The 18,961-nt window shown below is 47.2% G+C and overlaps 1 protein-coding gene across 2 annotated transcripts in view; it reads right to left on the reverse strand.

Moving 5' to 3' along the window:
* Positions 1-278: 278 nt before the first annotated feature.
* Positions 279-18,961, reverse strand: part of kif7 (kinesin family member 7) — a 49,733-nt gene continuing 31,050 nt past the window's right edge. For both annotated transcript variants that reach the window (XM_072470570.1, XM_072470569.1), the window contains exons 13-18: positions 18,080-18,256; positions 12,027-12,242; positions 8,730-8,936; positions 7,889-8,087; positions 6,323-6,487; positions 279-3,614 (exon numbers count right to left, since the gene is read on the reverse strand). In XM_072470570.1, coding sequence (XP_072326671.1) covers positions 3,199-3,614; positions 6,323-6,487; positions 7,889-8,087; positions 8,730-8,936; positions 12,027-12,242; positions 18,080-18,256 — 1,380 coding nt within the window. In that variant the 3' untranslated portion in view covers positions 279-3,198. The remainder of the gene's footprint in view (positions 3,615-6,322; positions 6,488-7,888; positions 8,088-8,729; positions 8,937-12,026; positions 12,243-18,079; positions 18,257-18,961) is intronic.

Raw genomic sequence — 18,961 nt, forward strand, 5'->3', positions numbered from 1 at the left:
GGCAGTATGGTCGGCACGGGCTTGGAGGGCCGAAGGGCCTGTTCCTGTGCTGTACATTTCTTTGTTCTTTGGGAAAGTATCAAGCAGTCTTAGACACCCAATTTGGAGACCTGTGCAACAAGTCCCCTCTTGCTCGTCCTACAACACACCCGTACAGTGAAGGAAGGGATGATCTGAACACATGAGTACCGCCAACCACAACCAAACTATACAGAAAGTTAGCCCAACAAGAGGGTGTGGGACACACCTGAGCAAAGATACACTGGTACACAATGATGAACGTATATTAGTACTGTATTTTTGTGCACTGGTACTGTCTCAATGCCAGAATATGCACAATTCCTCCATTGATTTGTGACACACAGATACCATTACCAGTTAGAATATACATGGGTGCTGTACAAATCTGAGGATTTACACACAAAACAGGTTTCACATCAAATAAAGAGGCACGCAGGAACCCCTGAGGCTGCAAGAATGCAATTCTTACACGCTAAGAGTTAAAAGTTCAAAGAGTGCGATCAGCAGAAATTGTGACTACACAATTATAGAATACTTTAAAAAGGCAGAACTCCTTTTATTTGTTCAATTCTTGATGTGAGTGTTTAACAAGCCGGTGACATTCGAAGGTTGCATTGTAAACCATAATTCTATCGGTCAATTAGATAACATTTTTCAAGCTGTACAAAAATAAAGCTCACGGGCGGGATTCTCCGTCGGCTGACACCTGGGGCGAAATTCTCCTACCCGCCCCGCCACATTTCTGCGCCGACCGGCCGGCGGGAGTCTCCGTAACACCGGCCGGTCAATGGGGTTTCCCATTGTGGGGCACCCCCACGCCGTCGGGAAACCCCCGAGCGCCGGCAGAACGGAGACTCCCGCCGGCGGAGAATGACGCCCTTGAATCAGGAAACTTGATTTGGCAGAGAATCGGGTTTGACGCTGAAATCATGGCGGGTGCCAGTTTCACACAAAATCGCAATTCTCCGGTGCCTCTTCAGCGGCGTCAATGGATTCCACTCCGCATATACAGTAAATGCCGTTGGCATATTATTAGCGGGCCTGACCCGGGGGCCTCTGCGATTCTCCATCTTCCCTCTGGCAAGGCTCACTTGTGTTTTTGAAAATCGTGAAGCAGGCGCCGTGGCTGCTGGGGGAGATAGAGGGGCTACGGAAAATGTCCGACATTGCCATAGTTTGTTGACAGTTGTGCCGTTGGCCTGAGGGCTTCTGCTAGGGCTGGGGGGAAGGAGTAGCGATGGATGTCCAGGAGGTGGGCTCTTGGGTCGGGGTGGACGGGCACGGAGCACCATTGCCGCAGCATGCCGCTGACTGCCCACTGTGAACCTAAGGCCACAAGTCTTATGGATGTCCCCCAGGCCACTCCCCCTAAATGCCCTCTGGCCCCAGCCAACCCATTAGTGGGGTGGGTGCCCTCCAGCGCAACCAGTGCTATCTTGTTAGCTGGGATGAGTGTGTGTGGGGAGTGAAGTGTGTATTTACGGCTGTAGCTTGTCAGCTCGAGTGTCAATCACTAGTGGGCAGCACGGTAGCATAGTGGTTAGCACAATTGCTTCACAGCTCCAGGGTCCCAGGTTCGATTCCCAGCTGAGTCACTGTCTGTGCGGAGTCTGAACGTTCTCCCCGTGTGTGCGTGGGTTTTCTCCAGGTGCTCCGGTTTCCTCCCACAGTCTAAAGATGTGCAGGTTAGGTGGATTGGCCATGCTAAATTGCCCTTAGTGTCCAAAATTGCCCTTAGTGTTGGTTGAATGGGTTATTGGGTTATGGGGATAGGGTGGTATGGGCTTGGGTAGAGTGCACTTTCCAAGAGCCGGTGCAGACTCGATGGGCCGAATGGTCTCCTTCTGCACTGTAAATTCTATGAAAATCACGGATCCGGCAAATCCCGTACTGTTTCTCAGGGAATCGATTGTGTTCCATGTGGCGCCGGTGCTAGCCCCTCAACTGTTGCTGCATTGGTCCAGGTGCGGAGCCAGTTTTGCTGTCGTAGAAGTCCACAAATCCTGCCCCGCCACCAACACTTAGTCTCAGGAACGGAGAATTCCGCCGCATATTCCTACTAGGTCTCCTTCTTTCCCACCTTCAAAACCATTGCTTCCTTCACGCCTCATCAGTTGGGGCTGGAGTTAAATCCATGTCCAAGAGGCAAAAGATCAATGCCGAACTTCGTATCCAGCCCTACACCCACTCGACAGCCTTTCTGAAAGACATTGGAAAATCAATTTGGAAACTGCTCCTCTGGAGAATAATGAGTGAATTGGCATGCTGGATTCTCGATCCACTGCCATGTGAAAGTATTGGTCCACTCAGCAACAACTTCAGGATGGTTGCTTTACCTAGACACATTGATCTATTCCTTGTTGAAATGTGTCAGCTTAACATGCAACCATAAATAACATATACTTTACCAGCACTTTTATTGTTATCGTAACAACCAGCTTTTGGCAAATAACTGTAAGAACATGCTCCAAAACTGGGATGAACACTCTTCCACGGTAATGCAAGATGGTGTTTACACCAAATTTGGATATGCTGGGTATAAAGTAGGCTTTAAACAGCAAAGTGGAAATAAAGTTACAAATTCCTGCTTTTTCTCAACTTAATGCACTTAAAAATGACCCACAATCGATCAGAAATGGAGGACATGCGTAATGCATTGGAACACAGCCATGAAACACCAAGGAGGAACATGTATGCAGTTCAGCAATGCTTTTTTCAAAGGAGTTCTGGATGATGTTGATCCATCCCTGTGAGAAGGACTATCACTCTAAATTGGAGAACCTTGCGGCTTTCAGCGTGTGATCAGTTGCTCTCTATCTAGGGAATTTAATCACCCAAGTGCTGGCATTTCTGATCCCAAACTTTGCTGTGATCCTGCCCTTGAGTTTCACGCTTATTGTTCTCATCATTAATCTCACTGTTATTTTTGAGATTGTGTGGGGGGTTTTTAAAACCAAGAAAAGTGAATTGAACCAAGTTCACTTTTATCATTGCTGCTTGACTCACCAAAGCTTCATTAAAATTCTGCTTAAAACTGTTTTCTTCTTTGATTTTAATTGCTTTGTAGAAAAATTTGGAATAAAAAAGTTTTTTCTCAGAAGAGTGTTTTCTTCACTGTGCAATGAGAAACTGTGCTGATGCATTACTCTACATGACCTGCTGTATCCAAATGTTCAGCTATCCTACTGGATTCTTTCGGACATCAATGATCCCAGGATTGAAGAAAGAAATGTTTGCATTGAGATTTGCCTGTCTGAATGTTTTCTGGGATTTCTGCATGGGTGTAATACCCCAGTGCATGGCTCCCTCTGCAGGCTGCATTACCCTATTGCACGGGTGCTCCAATGAGTCCCTTGGTCTCAGATCTTCCAGCCCAGCCTGATCCTCTGTCGGTAGAGATGACCGTCGCCAAGTGGGGGGCAGAGGTGCGTGAACTAGATCGCGGAGATCCTCTTTGGATTTGGGAATCTGTTCCAGAGCAGCTGATGGTGCAGATGCTTGATCTGGTGCAATATTATTCCCAGTTTCTTCTATTCCAGATGCTGGGGGCATTTGGTCGACAGTTACTGAAGCTCTCCCAACAAATCCAAGACCTGAAAGAGAACAGAGCCTGCATTATTGCACAGTTCCCGTCCCAAAAGAGCATAAAAGCATGCTGCGATTTAATTTTAAACAGCTTCTGAACCAAAGTTCTGGGTTCGATTCCCAGCTTGGGTGACTGTGCGGAGTCTGCACGTTCTCCCCGTGTCTGCGTGGGTTTCTTCCGGGTGCTCCGGTTTCCTCCCACAAGTCTTGAAAGACGTGCTTGTTGGGTGAATTGGACATTCTGAATTCTGCCTCAGTGCACCCGAACAGGCACCGAAATGTGGCGACTAGGGGTTTTGCACAGTAGCTTCACTGCAGTGTTAATGTAAACCTACTTGTGACAATAATAAAGATTATTATATATCCTCTGGCTGTGGCCTGAAGCCAGACTGTCATCGGATAGTCTGACTTTCAGAATTGTACAATCAGGACCTGGGGAACACCCCTCATGTTTGATTTATCTTCGAGCCCACCTTCTAACTTCCATCTGGTTCCTTCTTGTTGCACTGTGACTGTGATTACTGGTAACATGTGAAGGACTGTAAGTGTCAGCCTGACCCCTGAGCCTATCTGAAATTCAAAGTGTCGGCACTCACGTTGCAATCAGAAGGATGAAGAATGAAGCCTCACTGCAGGTTTTGAACAGGTAGTGCAGTAATGTGGCAGTGCTGCGTGGTCAGAGATACAGGACGGGTTCCAACGGAGGAGTGTCATTTGTGGCAGGTTTTTCCCCAGCTCTGTTGTCGAGTTCCCCATCGTTACATAACCACACTTATCTGGGCCCTGTGGAGTCTCTCAGCTGGCTACACCACCCGTACGTAGAATTATTTACATCACTGGGGAGCTGAACTCACTGGCCAGACCGGCTCCTCAAAGATCGGGCCACCATTTTGAAAGGGTGCCCTGATCTCCAAGTGGGCTTGAGGGTCCCCCACAATCACCACTCAAGGGCAATGTTGCCCCCCCCCAAACACATGGGCACAACCGTCCCCCACTTCTACCCCAAGTGATGACAACCTGCTACTGGATCGCTGAGGGCCCCACCTTTTCAAGCCACCCCGCGCCCCCTTTCCCCCCACCTTCCTGAACCTGCACCCTTCACTCCCCCTCCACCCTTACGGAGGTCCCTCCATACCCGCCCTACAAACACTCCACCTTTCACACCCCCCCCTCCTCCTTTCATGGGCCCAGCCATCCTCAGGCCCTGACTCTTGGCTGTACCACCCTGGCACTGCTACAATGGCACCCTGGCAGTGTTCCTGCCCACTTTGCAGTGCCAGCCGGACACCCTGTCAATTCATGGGTGGCAGTGTCAAGGTGGCCCGCATTCAAGGGGGAGGGCCAGTGGGCCACCCTGCCCTGTCCCTGACCACCCAGGAGCCGCCGATGTCCCGGGAGGCCTCCCGGGTGCCGTTCCGCCTGGTCCACATTTGTGGACGGTGCCTGGCCGGGGTCTCCCTGGGGTGGCTGGTAGATGCCAGAAGCCCAACAGATCCTGGGTTTTAAACCTACTTAGGCATGCGAGGCGTGGTCCCGCCCATTGAGGGTGGATCCTGATCGGCACACCTCGGCATCTCGCGAGGTGCACTGGCTGTCTCCTGGCTGCGTCGCACTCCCGTTAGGTCATAATGCAGCTGGTAGATCATGCCCACAACCTTTCAGATGAGATGTTAAGTTGAAACCACATCTGCCTATTCAGGAGGATGCTTGCATAGAATTACTGGAAGAACAAGGAGCTAGGAGGGGGGTTCTCTAGAATTACTACACTGCAGAAGGAGGCCATTCAACCCATTGAGTCTGCACTGACCTTCTGGAAGAGCTACCTATCTCGGCCCACTGCCCTATTCCCGTAACTCCACCTAACACACACATCCTTGGACAATAAGGGGCAATTTATCATGGCCAATCCACCTAACCTGCACATGTTTGGACTGTGGGAGGAAATCGGAGCACCCGACAGAAACCCACGCAGACACAGGGGGAACGTGCAGACTCCACAGTTACCAAAGGTCGGAATCGAACTTGGGTCCCTGGCGCTGTAATGCAGCAGTGCTAACCACTGTGCCACCCTATAAGAGTTACCCGTCAACTAAAATCACCAACACTGAGTAACTGGTAATTATTCTCATTCTTGTTTGTGGAAGTCTGCAGTAAACAAACAGGTTGTTGTTTGACGACAGTGACTACATTTCGTAAGTGCATAATTGGCTATAAACACAATGAAAATTTCTGATGATATGAATGGTGTTAAATAAATACACATTCTTCTTCAAAATTTAACAAGGAAAAAAAAAAAGGAAACTTTAAAAATAATTAATGATTGGTCTGATTTAGGACTGGGGGCAGTACACAGGAGCGAAATCTCCCTCACTGACTCATACACTTGAGCTTAGTTCAAAAGGTGGCATAAATAAAAGGTGCCTCTGGCCATCCTGCATTACTCTACCTTCCATTAACTTTACTCGAAGACCCAGATTTTTTTTTTTAGTAGAGCTGCAACAAATTGGAAAACTGAGAAAATAATGAGGAATTAAAATAAAAATTTGAATAGAGCAAGACAAACCGTCCCTCCCACTCTTGTGCAAACATAATATCGGGAATGTTTTCACGAACTGGTTTGTCCCTGGGTAAAATTAAACAATTCCTGGGATTGAGAACCGGGTGTGTGAAAATTGCAGCTAGTTTCACGGACCGCTACCATAGGCCCACTCCTTACGTTTCCTCTGCTCTGCCGGTTGATTCAAGTGATAACTGGACAGTTCTCCGAGTTTCACATTCAGCTCATGGTTGGCTCGTTTGTACCAGACAAGCTCCTTCTCCAGCATCTGAACAAAGCTCTCGTACTGCCTCTGACTCCCAGCAATTCCTTCATCCATTTGTCCTGTGAGAAGATAACAAAGATGACTTTACACTGGCCTTGGGGCTGTCCCACGAGGTGACAGTGGGTTTATTCAGGTTATTCCTTGTTGCTAATTCTGCCTCTTCTTTCCAAAGGTTCTGCATGTCGTGACGGTACGGTTTTATAGATGCAAAGCCATCTCTGGTACCTCCTGGCTATTTCTTTTGTGTGAATCAGGGCAGTGAGTGTCAACATGATAGTCAACTGAGGAAATTCATAAATGATACTGATTCTGGTCTCATCTGGCGTCCCCACAAATACAAGAACAAAGAACAAAGAAAAGTACAGCACAGGAACAACCCTCCAAGCCCATGCCGTCCATGCTGTCCGACTAAACTACAATCTTTACACTTCCTGGGTCCGTATCCCTCTATTCCCATCCTATTCATGTATTTGTCAAGATGCCCCTTAAATGTCACTATCGTCCCTGCTTCCACCACCTCCTCCGGCAGCGAGTTCCAGACACCCACTACCCTCTGTGTAAAAAAAACTTGCCTCGTACATCTACTCTAAACCTTGCCCCTCTCACCTTAAACCTATGCCCCCTAGTAATTGACCCCTCTAACCTGGGGAAAAGCCTCTGACTATCCACTCTTGTCTATTGCCCTCATAATTTTGTAGACCTCTATCAGGTCGTCCCTCAACCTCCGTCGTTACAGTGAGAATAAACCGAGTTTATTCAACCGCTCCTCAAAGCTAATGTCCTCCATACCAGGCAACATCCTGGTAAATCTTTCTGTAAAGGTAAAGTCGCCATAGTCCCGGATGACCATAGGCTGCTTTCCCCGTTGAGGGGGAGAGCTGACTGCTGGTGATTTAACCTGAGGGTCACCACACCTCAGGCGAGGGGCAAGGTTGAGAAGGCGGGGCCTTCATGAATAACCTCAGCCGGTACAGGAATTGAACCCGCGCTGCTGGCCTCATTCTGCATCACGAACTAGCTGGCTATCCAACTGAGCTAAACACTTTCTGCGTAACAATTAGGAGTGATGGGGATGGAATCCAGGCTGATTTTTCCCTTCTTTAACCCCAGGATACTGTGGTTAATTGAAGCACTCTTACCACTGCCTGTCAGAAACCGGTTAGCTCAGCGCAGACTGGCAGCTGAACCCGGGGCTTCTGCTTTATGAGTTAGAGCTGCACTGGATGGTGCTTTGTCAAATGGGAAAGAGTCCAGGGTGAACTGAGTTCAGACTCTGTCCAACTCCTAATGGAATGGAGTCTAGACAATATGCTGTTATCATTAAGGATAATTATTAAAATTAAAAGAGTACATGAAAGTAAAACAACACACTTCGATGATAGTGTCCATTTGGCATTCTAACATCTTGATTAAACACATAACGATGTACAATGCTACCTATGCATGCAGTCAGTCACTACCTCTGCAGTGCTGGAGCAGGAGTTGCAAGTTCCGCTCATGCTCCTTCTGTTGGAGAGTGAGGCGACGATCCGTCTCGAGTCGCTGCCGCTCCACTGCCACTTCCAGCCAGTAAACCAGTTTCTGTTGCTCCTCCGCACGCATCTCCAACTCCATGAATGCCAGCTGCATCTTGCGTTCCTCTTCTCGGAGTGTCACCACCTGCAGGAACACAGCAGCATTGTTTCAGAACACACTGCGATGAACATGGTCCCACTGGCGCTTATTGGCTTCAGAAATGCTCTGTAGCTGAAGGGCGCGAGTCGAGCTGTGAATGATTTGCTCTTGCGACAAAATGTCTGGGCCCAAAGCTGGGTCAGACAATGCCAGGGCGGCACGGTAGCATAGTGATTAGCACAATTGATTCACAGCTCCAGGGTCCCAGGTTCGATCCCTGGATTGGGTCACTGTCTGTGCGGAGTCTGCACATTCTCCCCGTGTGTGCGTGGGTTTCCTCTGGGTGCTCAGATTTCCTCCCAGTCCAAAGGTGTGCAGGTTAGGTGGATTGGCCATGCTAAATTGCCCTTAGTGTTGGGTGGGGTTACTGGGTTATGGGGATAGGGTCGAGGTGTGGGCTTGGGCAGGGTGCTCTTTCCAAGAGCCAGTGCAGGCTCGATGGGCCGAGTGGCCTCCTTCTGCACTGCAAATTCTATGATTCTATGATAATAGTCAGTGCTGAGTTTCTGATCTCCTCTCCCCTATATCGGTTACTCTCCTGAAAATAACTACATGAAGAAGGCTCTCCTAGTGAATAAACAAAGGGAGTGAACTGTTCTGCACATTAGAAGGAGGGACGACCCTTACCTTGTCAAAGTACTTGCAGAGCAGGGCTCTAGTTTCGGGTGCAGAGAGGTAGCTTAGTTTTGCCATCAGGTTCATTTCGCACTGGGACAGCATGCTGGCGGACGCACGCAACACGCTCTGCCGGCGTGTGATCGTCTCGTTCTTGTACTCAATAGCAGCATCCAGAGCTTCAATAGCTTCGTCCAGCTGGAAAAGGATCCTTTCTTCCTGGAGAGAAACAACGGGGACACACTAAAACAAAAGCACAATTCTATGGCTGCCAAAAATCTGAAATAAAAACAGAAAATTCAGGGAAACATTCAGAAGGCCAGGTCACAGCTGTGGAGAGAAAGAAAAACAGAATTAACATTTCAAGTCAATTACCTTTCCTCAGAACCTTGAAAGGTCATAACCTGAAGCACTAATTATTTTTCTCTAGAACTACTGCCTGGCCTGATTGTTTTCCAGTTAGGCTAAACATTTATAAAGCACTGGTTAGGTCTAAACGTGAATTACGGTGTTCAACCCTGGGCAGCACAGTTTTAGAAGGATGGAAAGGCCATGGGATAGAGTGAAGATGAGATTTTCTAGAATGGCACCAGGGGCGAGACGTTTCAGGTACGTGAAGAGATTGTGATGAATTTAGGAAATTTTTATATGGAATGTGTCGTACATATTTGTTGCAGTAATCTTTTTTAAAATCCTGGTTTAACATACAGGCAGGCAGTGCGTCTGCAAAAATATGCAATTAAGATGTTGTAAAAGTGGGATGATCATTCACTCAAACCATGTACTTGTTTACCTACATGGGGTTAATGAAATTTTGTTCACCGAAAGGTTCTGGGGTGTTGATAATTAAATGAATGATGTTTACCTCAGTTAAGATGGCCATGAGACAGTTACTGGGATAGAGATGATGTAATTAATTGGAAGAGCCAGGTTTGTAGTAAGCAGTTTGTGCTGTAGGATTTCTTTAGTCTGGAAAAGACAGAAGGATTTGCAGGCAGTTCCTGAAAGCGTCTCTCACTCTCTCCAAGCAGGCTTTCCAAGAAATCTCTGTACGAGAGCACAGCAAGTAACTCTGTGTTGTTAGATTTATTTATAAGTGGCTTTTGATCTGTAATGGGCTTTGCTTCATTGGAAATAGAAACGGAATAAGTCAGTATTTAAAGCATTTCCCTGCTTTCTTAAAAGAACTGTTTAACTGCTAATTGTGGAGCTATTTTTCTACAATGTTAATGTGGTTAAAACTGTGTTAATAATAAAGTTTGCTTTAATAGAAAAGATCCTTATTTGTCAGTGGAATCACTCCTGGAATGAGGGATCTTTTCCTCAGTTTACAAATTGAAAAATTGTTGGGGTTTCTCATCTGGTCCAGGTCCCGTAACAAGATGGAGAAACTGTGGTTGTTCTCCTTAGGGGATGGGGCTAATTGAATAGCACAATCAAAGCCAACTTATGTACAATGGACCGGGTGTGCCATATCATTCTATGATTCTGTTTTTATTTATTAACCGAAGATTGCTGACTGATCAAAGGTCACTTGGAGGGCTGTGATCTACTGGAACAAATAACTAAGCTCTATCTTCAATTTTCTATAATTTAGTTCTATCCTCTAAAGCTGCTGAGTAGTTCCAGGTTATGGGTTATGGTTCAATGAACAAGAGCTGCCTTCCAGTATCTATGTATAAGCCCATCTGACTGTTGTTGTTGTTGGTGGTGGTGGGGAGGGGGGGGGGGATTGGGAGTGGGAACATAACAAGAGTCTGAAACTGCTTTTATTCAACATCTGTGCACAAGCACTTCCTAGGAGCAGATACTAAAGGTTGTTCAAAGCCATGGCCGATTGCTTTTCTCATCCTTAGCCTAAAGCCCAATGGCAATCTGTGGATTCAACACAGACAAGGAATGGAACCAGTGGTCCTTTGGTCTTTTTAGCTCTGTGCCAGTGCATATATCCACTGAGCAATGGGGTGCAAATATGGCACTATTCTATAAACAAAACCTGAGGTTTTGCACAGTGAGTTGTTATGCACTGCCTAAAAGACTGATAGAAACACTGAGGTTCGCAAGAGTACAGGTACTGTGAGTGGGGACATACATGTCCATTGCCAAGGGGAGCAGCACCACAGACCGAGCTGGCTGAATCCTAAAAGGTAGGGGCAGCACGGTGGTTAACATTGCTGCCTCACAGCGGCAAGGACCCAGGTTTAATTTCGACCTTGGCTGACAGTCTGTGTGGAGTTTGCACTTTCTCCCTGTGTCTGCGTAGGTTTCCTCCGGGTGCTCCAGTTTATGCTGTGCAGGTTAGGTGGACTGGCCATGCTAAATTGCCTCTTAGCGTCCGGGGATGTCCAGGTTAGGTGGGGTTACGGGGATTGGGCAGGTGAGTGGGCATAGCTGTGGTGCTCTTTCAATGCGTCAGTTCAGATTTAATGGGCTGAATGGCCTCCTTCTGCACTGTAGGGATTCTATGCTTCTATATAGACTGGGTCCTCAGCAGTTGGTGAGGGAACCAACAGTGAGGAAAATTCTACTTGACCTCACTCTCACCAATCCACCAGTCAGAAAAGCTGTCCATGACAGCATTGGCGGGCATGATCACCGCACTAGTTCTGTTTGGGTGGAGGTCCTCGGTGCCACCAAAGGCCTTGGCATGGTATGTGGACCTGATTTCGGGACCTGGAGGAAATCAAGTATGCCACGAGGGATGGGTGGAAGGGTTCTACCGGAGGTGGTAGCCCATCATCTTTTTTCAGGAACTGATTACCATCAGCATTTGGGGAGTGGGGTGTCTTTTTAGTTTGATTAAGGTTCTATTTTCTTTGTGCGTGGGTGAAGGGGGAGAGGGATTGGAGGGACTGGGTGGGAGATCTTCGGGGAATAATATGGGGTTGGAATTGTTGTGTTATTGTTGTGTTTGTTATAATGAAAACTTTGTTTGAATAAAACTATTTTAACAAAGGGAATGCTTTAGAATAGTAAAGTTAGGAACAAAGTGTGATGGGGAAACATTGCAGGAAGCAATTCTGTCTTTTATAGTAATTGCTCATTATATCAGAGATACTGGACATGAATCTATAATTCACTGTTTCGTTACTCAACAACACTGGAACATCAATTCCACTGAGCAGTGATTAGGCTGCAAATGGTCCTGCATCAGGCATCTCAGAAATATGAAATACATGACTTCAGGGACATGCTGGTTAGCCACCATGGTGGAACTGTTATTCTAACACACAAGTAGTTCTGTATGGGTATTCTATTCTGTATGAATACGCCACTGAACAGATTGACTTCTCTCATGATGAGCCATACCTCTGCTGACAGCAGGTCTCCCATGCGCAGTTTCTCATCTAGTTCGGTACGCTGTTTCATCATTTGATCCTTCTCGTGCCGCAAGTTGGAAATCTCCTCGCGGATCTCCTGTTGGTCACTAGCACTGCCATCCCGCAACTGCCCGTTCTTCTCAGACAGCTCCTTCTCCAGAGATTCAATGCGGCTCGACACTCTCACAATGTCGTTGCTCAGAGCCTAAAGAAGGGAGAATAATAAAGAAATGGCCAACGTGTTTAGGTCTTTGAATTGAAAGAAAGTCGGAACGTTTTTCGTCATAGCTTCCTGTGTTACAGTCTGGCACAGATACAGACCGTGAGCTTCCAGGTTCGGTCCATGGTCTGTGTCGAGTAAGCTGGTCTCAGCTGGGGTAGCAGTTTGGAAGTTATAAAGGGCCTCAGCTTCCTTGGGCTGTGGAACATAACATCAGCCACTACTGGGGCAGGATTCTCCGCAATCGGCGCGATGTCCGCCGACCGGCGCCAAAAACGGCGCGAATCAGTCCGGCATCGCGCCGCCCCAAAGGTGCGGAATTCTCCGCATCTTGAGGGGCCGAGCCCTCATCTTGAGGGGCTAGGCCCGCGCCGGACTGATTTCCGCCCCGCCAGCTGGAGGGAAAGGCCTTTGGTGCCCCGCCAGCCGGCGCGGAAATGACGTTGCCGGGCGGCGCATGCGCGGGAGCATCAGCTCACGGCATCCCCGCGCATGCGCAGTGTGTTGCCCCTTTCAGTGACCTGTGGACCTGTACACCTAGATCTCTCTGACTTTCAATACTCTTGAGGGTTCTACCATTCACTGTATATTCCCTACCTGCATTAGACCTTCCAAAATGCATTACCTCACATTTGTCCGGATTAAACTCCATCTGCCATCTCTCCGCCCAAGTCTCCAAACAATCTAAATCCTGCTGTATCCTCTGACAGTCCTCATCGCTATCCGCAATTCCACCAACCTTTGTGTCGTCTGCAAACTTACTAATCAGACCAGTTACATTTTCTTCCAAATCATTTATATATACTACAAAGAGCAAAGGTCCCAGCACTGATCCCTGCGGAACACCACTAGTCACAGCCCTCCAATTAGAAAAGCATCCTTCCATTGCTACTCTCTGCCTTCTATGACCTAGCCAGTTCTGTATCCACCTTGCCAGCTCACCCCTGATCCCGTGTGACTTCACCTTTTTTACTAGTCTACTATGAAGGACCTTGTCAAAGGCATTACTGAAGTCCATATAGACAACATCCACTGCCCTACCTGCATCAATCATCTTGGTGACCTCTTCGGAAAACTCTATCAAGTTAGTGAGACATGACCTCCCCTTCACAAAACCATGCTACCTCTCACTAATACGTCCATTTGCTTCCAAATGGGAGTAGATCCTGTCTCGAAGAATTCTCTCCAGTAATTTCCCTACCACTGATGTAAGGCTCACCGGCCTGTAGTTCCCTGGATTATCCTTGCTACCCTTCTTAAACAGAGGAACTGGCTATTCTCCAGTCCTCCGGGACATCACCTGAAGACAGTGAGGATCCAAAGTATTCTGTCAAGGCCTCAGCAATTTCATCTCTAGCCTCCTTCAGTATTCTGGGGTAGATTTCATCAGGCCCTGGGGACTTATCTACCTTAATATTTTTCAAGACGTCCAACACCTCGTCTTTTTGGATCTCAATGTGACCCAGGCTATCTACACACCCTTCTCCAGACTCAACATCCACCAATTCCTTCTCTTTGGTGAATACTGATGCAAAGTATTCATTTAGTGCCTCGCCCATGTCCTCTGGCTCCACACATAGATTCCCTTGCCCATCCTTCAGTGGGCCAACCCTTTCCCTGGCTACCTCTTAAGACCATAAGACATAGGAGCGGAAGTAAGGCCATTCGGCCCATCGAGTCCACTCCACCATTCAATCATGGCTGATTTCAACTCCATTTACCCGCTCTCTCCATAGCCCTTAATTCCTCGAGAAATCAAGAATTTATCAACTTCTGTCTTAAAGACACTCAACGTCCCGGCCTCCACCGCCCTCTGTGGCAATGAATTCCACAGACCCACCACTCTCTGGCTGAAGAAATTTCTCCTCATCTCTGTTCTAAAGTGACTCCCTTTTATTCTAAGGCTGTGCCCCCGGGTCCTAGTCTCCCCTGCTAATGGAAACAACTTCCCTACATCCACCCTATCTAAGCCATTCATTATCTTGTAAGTTTCTATTAGATCTCCCCTCAACCTCCTAAACTCCAATGAATATAATCCCAGGATCCTCAGACGTTCATCGTATGTTAGGCCTATCATTCCTGGGATCATCCGTGTGAATCTCCGCTGGACCCGCTCCAGTGCCAGTATGTCCTTCCTGAGGTGTGGGGCCCAAAATTGCTCACAGTATTCTAAATGGGGCCTAACTAATGCTTTATAAAGCTTCAGAAGTACATCCCAGCTTTTATATTCCAAGCCTCTAGAGATGAATGACATCATTGCATTTGCTTTCTTAATTACGGACCCAACCTGCAAGTTTACCGTTCGAGAATCCTGGACTAGGACTCCCAAGTCCCTTTACACTTCAGCATTATGAATTTTGTCACCGTTTAGAAAATAGTCCATGCCTCTATTCTTTTTTCCAAAGTGCAAGACCTCGCACGTTGGAATTTCATCAGCCATTTCTTGGACCACTCTCCTAAACTGTCTAAATCTTTCTGCAGCCTCCCCACCTCCACCATACTACCTGCCCCTCCACCTATCTTTGTATCATCGGCAAACTTAGCCAGAATGCCCCCAGTCCCATCATCTAGATCGTTAATATATAAAGAGAACAGCTGTGGCCCCAACACTGAACCCTGCGGGACACCACTCGTCACCGGTTGCCATTCCGAAAAAGAACCTTTTATCCGAACTCTGTGCCTCCTGTCTGGCAGCCAATCGTCAATCCATGTTAGTACCTTGCCTCGAATACCATGGGCCCTTATTTTACTCTGCAGTCTCCGTGAGGCACCTTATCAAAGGCCTTTTGGAAGTCAAGATAGATAACATCCATTGGCTCTCCTTGGTCTAACCTATTTGTTATCTCTTCAAAGAACTCTAACAGGTTTGTCAGGCACGACCTCCCCTTACTAAATCCATGCTGACTTGTCCTAATCCGACCCTGCACTTCCAAGAATTTAGAAATCTCATCCGTGACAATGGATTCTAGAATCTTGCCAACAACCGAGGTTAGGCTAATTGGCCTATAATTTTCCACCTTTTGCCTTGTTCCCTTCTTGAACAGGGGGGTTACAACAGCGATTTTCCAATCCTCTGGGACTTTCCCTGACTCCAGTGACTTTTGAAAGATCATAACTAACCCTTCCACTATTTCTTCAGCTATCTCCTTTAGAACTCTAGGATGTAGCCCATCTGGGCCCGGAGATTTATCAATTTTTAGACCGCTTAGTTTCTCTAGCACTTTCTCTTTTGTGATGGCTACCATATTCAACTCTGCCCCCTGACTCTCCGGAATTGTTGGGATATTACTCATGTCTTCTACTGTGAAGACTGACGCAAAGTACTTATTTAGTTCCTCAGCTATTTCCTTGTCTCCCATCACAAAATTACCAGCGTCATTTTGGAGCGGCCCAATGTCAACTTTTGCCTCCCGTTTGTTTTTAATGTATTTAAAGAAACTTTTACTATCATTCCTAATGTTACTGGCTAGCCTACCTTCATATTTGATCCTCTCTTTCCTTATTTCTCTCTTTGTTATCCTCTGTTTGTTTTTGTAGCCTTCCCAATCTTCTGACTTCCCACTACTCTTTGCCACATTATAGGCTTTCGCTTTTGCTTTGATGCATTCCCTAACTTCCTTTGTCAGCCATGGCTGCTTAATCCCCCCTCTGATAACCTTTCTTTTCTTTGGGATGAACCTCTGTACTGTGTCCTCAATTACTCCCAGAAACTCCTGCCATTGCTGTTCTACTGTCTTTCCCACTAGGCTCTGCTCCCAGTCGCTTTTCGTCAGTTCCTCCCTCATGCCCCTGTAGGTACCTTTATTTAACTGTAACACCTTTACATCTGATTCTACCTTCTTTCTTTCAAATTGAAGATTGAATTCGACCATATTATGATCACTGCCTCCTAAGTGCTCCCTTACTTTAAGATCTTTAATCAAGTCTGGCTCATTACATAACACTAAGTCCAGAATGGCCTGTTCCCTCGTGGGCTCCATCACAAGCTGTTCCAAAAAGCCCTCCTGTAAACATTCAATGAATTCCCTTTCCTTGGGTCCACTGGCAGCATTATTTACCCAGTCCACCTGCATATTGAAGTCCCCCATGATCACTGTGACCTTGGCTTTCTGACATGCACTTGAGGCCTGTACATAACTCCCATTATGTTTTTTTTGCCTTTGTGGTTCCTCAACTCTACCCACACAGACTCCACATCATCTGACCCTATGTTGTTTAGTGCTATTGATTTAATTTCATTCCTAATTAACAAGGCAACCCCGCCCCCTCTGCCCACCTCTCTGTCTTTTCGATAGGTTGTGAATCCCTGGATGTTTAAATGCCAGTCCTGAACCCCCTGCAACCATGTCTCTGTGATGCCTACCACATCATACCTGCCTATCACAATCTGGGCCACAAGCTCATCTACCTTGTTCCGTACACTGCGCGCATTTAAATATAGCACCTTTAATTCTCTATTGACCGTCCTTTTTTGTTTTCTTAGTGTGGTGGACCTTGGTTTACTGAGCCTTTCCATACACTGTGTCATATTTTGTGGGATGGGGACAATCGTAACCACTCTTGAGTTTTGTCTGTTCGTGTTTTTTTGTATTCCTAAGCAGCTACGCCTCCCACTGATTACTTCACCTCTTGGTTCCCTGACTTTCCCTTCCCCCCCAATCTTTAGTTTAAAGTCCTTTTGACCACCCTATTTACTCTTTTCGCCAGAACACTGGTCCCAGCTCGGTTCAGGTGGAGACCATCCCAATGGTATAGGTCCCCCTGTCCCAAAACTGATGCCAGTGTCCCATGAAAAGGAACCCCTCATTCCCACACCACTCTTTCAGCCACGTGTTAACTTCCCTTATTCTTGCCTCCCTATGCCAATTTGCACGTGGCTCGGGCAGTAATCAGGAGATTATGACCCTTGAGGACCTGTTTTTTAATTTGAATCCTAGCTCTTTATAATCTCTAAACAGGTCCTCTTTCCTAGACTTGCCTATGTTGTTGGTACCGACATGGACCACAACAACTGGATCCTCCCCCTCCCTCTCCAGTATCCTTTCAAGCCGGTCAGAGATGTCCCGCACCCTAGCACCGGGCAGGCAACATACCATGCAGCACCGGGCAGGCAACATACCATGCGGGACTCTTTATCCTGCTCACAAAGGATACTATCTATCCCCCTGATAATAGAATCCCCTACAACTACAACTTGCCTATTTACTCCCTCCCCTTGAATGGCCTGCTGAACCATGGTGCCTTGGTCAGCTGACTCATCCTTCCTGCAGCCCTGTTCGCCATCCACACAGGGAGCAAGTGCCTCATACCTGTTGGACAGAGTCAAGGGCTGAGGCTCCTGAGTTCCTGACTGCTGGTTCCCTTTACCTGCCTGACTTGCAGTCACACCCTGCTGTCCCTGGCCACTGGCAGGATTTAAACTACTTACTCTGACAGGTGTGACTGCCTCCTGAAACACAGTGTCCAGGTAAGTCTCCCCCTCCCGGATGTGCCTCAGTGTTTGAAGCTCAGACTCCAGCTCATCAACTCTGAGCCGGAGCTCTTCGAGCAGCCAACACTTACTGCAGATGTGGTCACTGCAGCTCGCAATGGGATTTTTTTGTACGTGTAAAAAGCCTTGGGAGTCTATTAGGATCTCAACTTTATTCTTTCATATAACAGCATCTTTGCCTCATGCTCTTTTACCAAACAGAATAGTGCCCTCTTAGGTCCTAACCTGATAAGAATCTGAGCTTCTACCGGGCGGAGTTGCAAACTCCCTATCTCTCACCTGATAGCAGCAGTTTCCTGCCTGACTAGATCACGGTTCCTCGTAATCTCACCTGACTGGATCGTAGCCTCTTGCTCTCCAGCCCACTCTTCTCCTGCAGCAAGGCTTCTTTCTTTTCGACAATGATCTCTCGTTTGTTCAGCTCCTCTTCCAGGTCTTCCAGTGCCTTCCGTTGTTCAAGAACCTTCTCAATTTCCGTATCCAACCACCTTTTCTGTTCTTCAATTTTCTAAGAGTAAAATAAATTGTCAATACGGATTTCGGGGCAAAGGACTCAGAAAGCAGCTTTCTGCTCATAAAAAAGCCATGGGTCCTGAAAATCTAATGAGCCTTTTGTGCACCCCCACAATTCTGTCAGTACCCAGACATATTGGATTGCAGCCTCTGTGGGCAGCCATATGGTGGGGAGGAACCTCTGTCTGTCACAAACATGAATCTCCTAGGCTTTAAATTTAAGTTACTTTGTTTAAGGTGCTTTTTACATTTCACCACATTGGCCAAGCTTTTGGTGATCTTTCGTTGTCTTTCATTTTGTGCCTCACGGCGCCGAGGACATGGGTTCGATCCCGGCTGTGGATCACGGTCCGTATGGATTTTGCACATTCTCCCCGTGGCGCTCACCCCCAAAGGTGTGCAGGGTAGGTGGGTTGGCCATACTAAATTGCCCCTTAATTTGAAAAATAATAGAATTATGGCTTGGTGCAAAACTCCTTTAGTGATTATACTCTTGTTCAGTGCCTTGTCAAGCGTTGCTATGTTAAACGTGCAATATAAGCACAAAATGTTGCAGTTCCCTTTGCCCCAGCCTGGTTTCTGCTGATTGAATGGGATGTGTGGGGAAATAAAGCAAATCAACTTCGCCTGTGATGGCCGTGGAGTCCCACCTGGTCCAGACCTTAACCCGATCGCTATGGACAAATGAATTTTGTGGGTG

This window comes from Scyliorhinus torazame, chromosome 12, assembly GCF_047496885.1.
Source record: "Scyliorhinus torazame isolate Kashiwa2021f chromosome 12, sScyTor2.1, whole genome shotgun sequence".
NCBI lineage: Eukaryota > Metazoa > Chordata > Chondrichthyes > Carcharhiniformes > Scyliorhinidae > Scyliorhinus > Scyliorhinus torazame.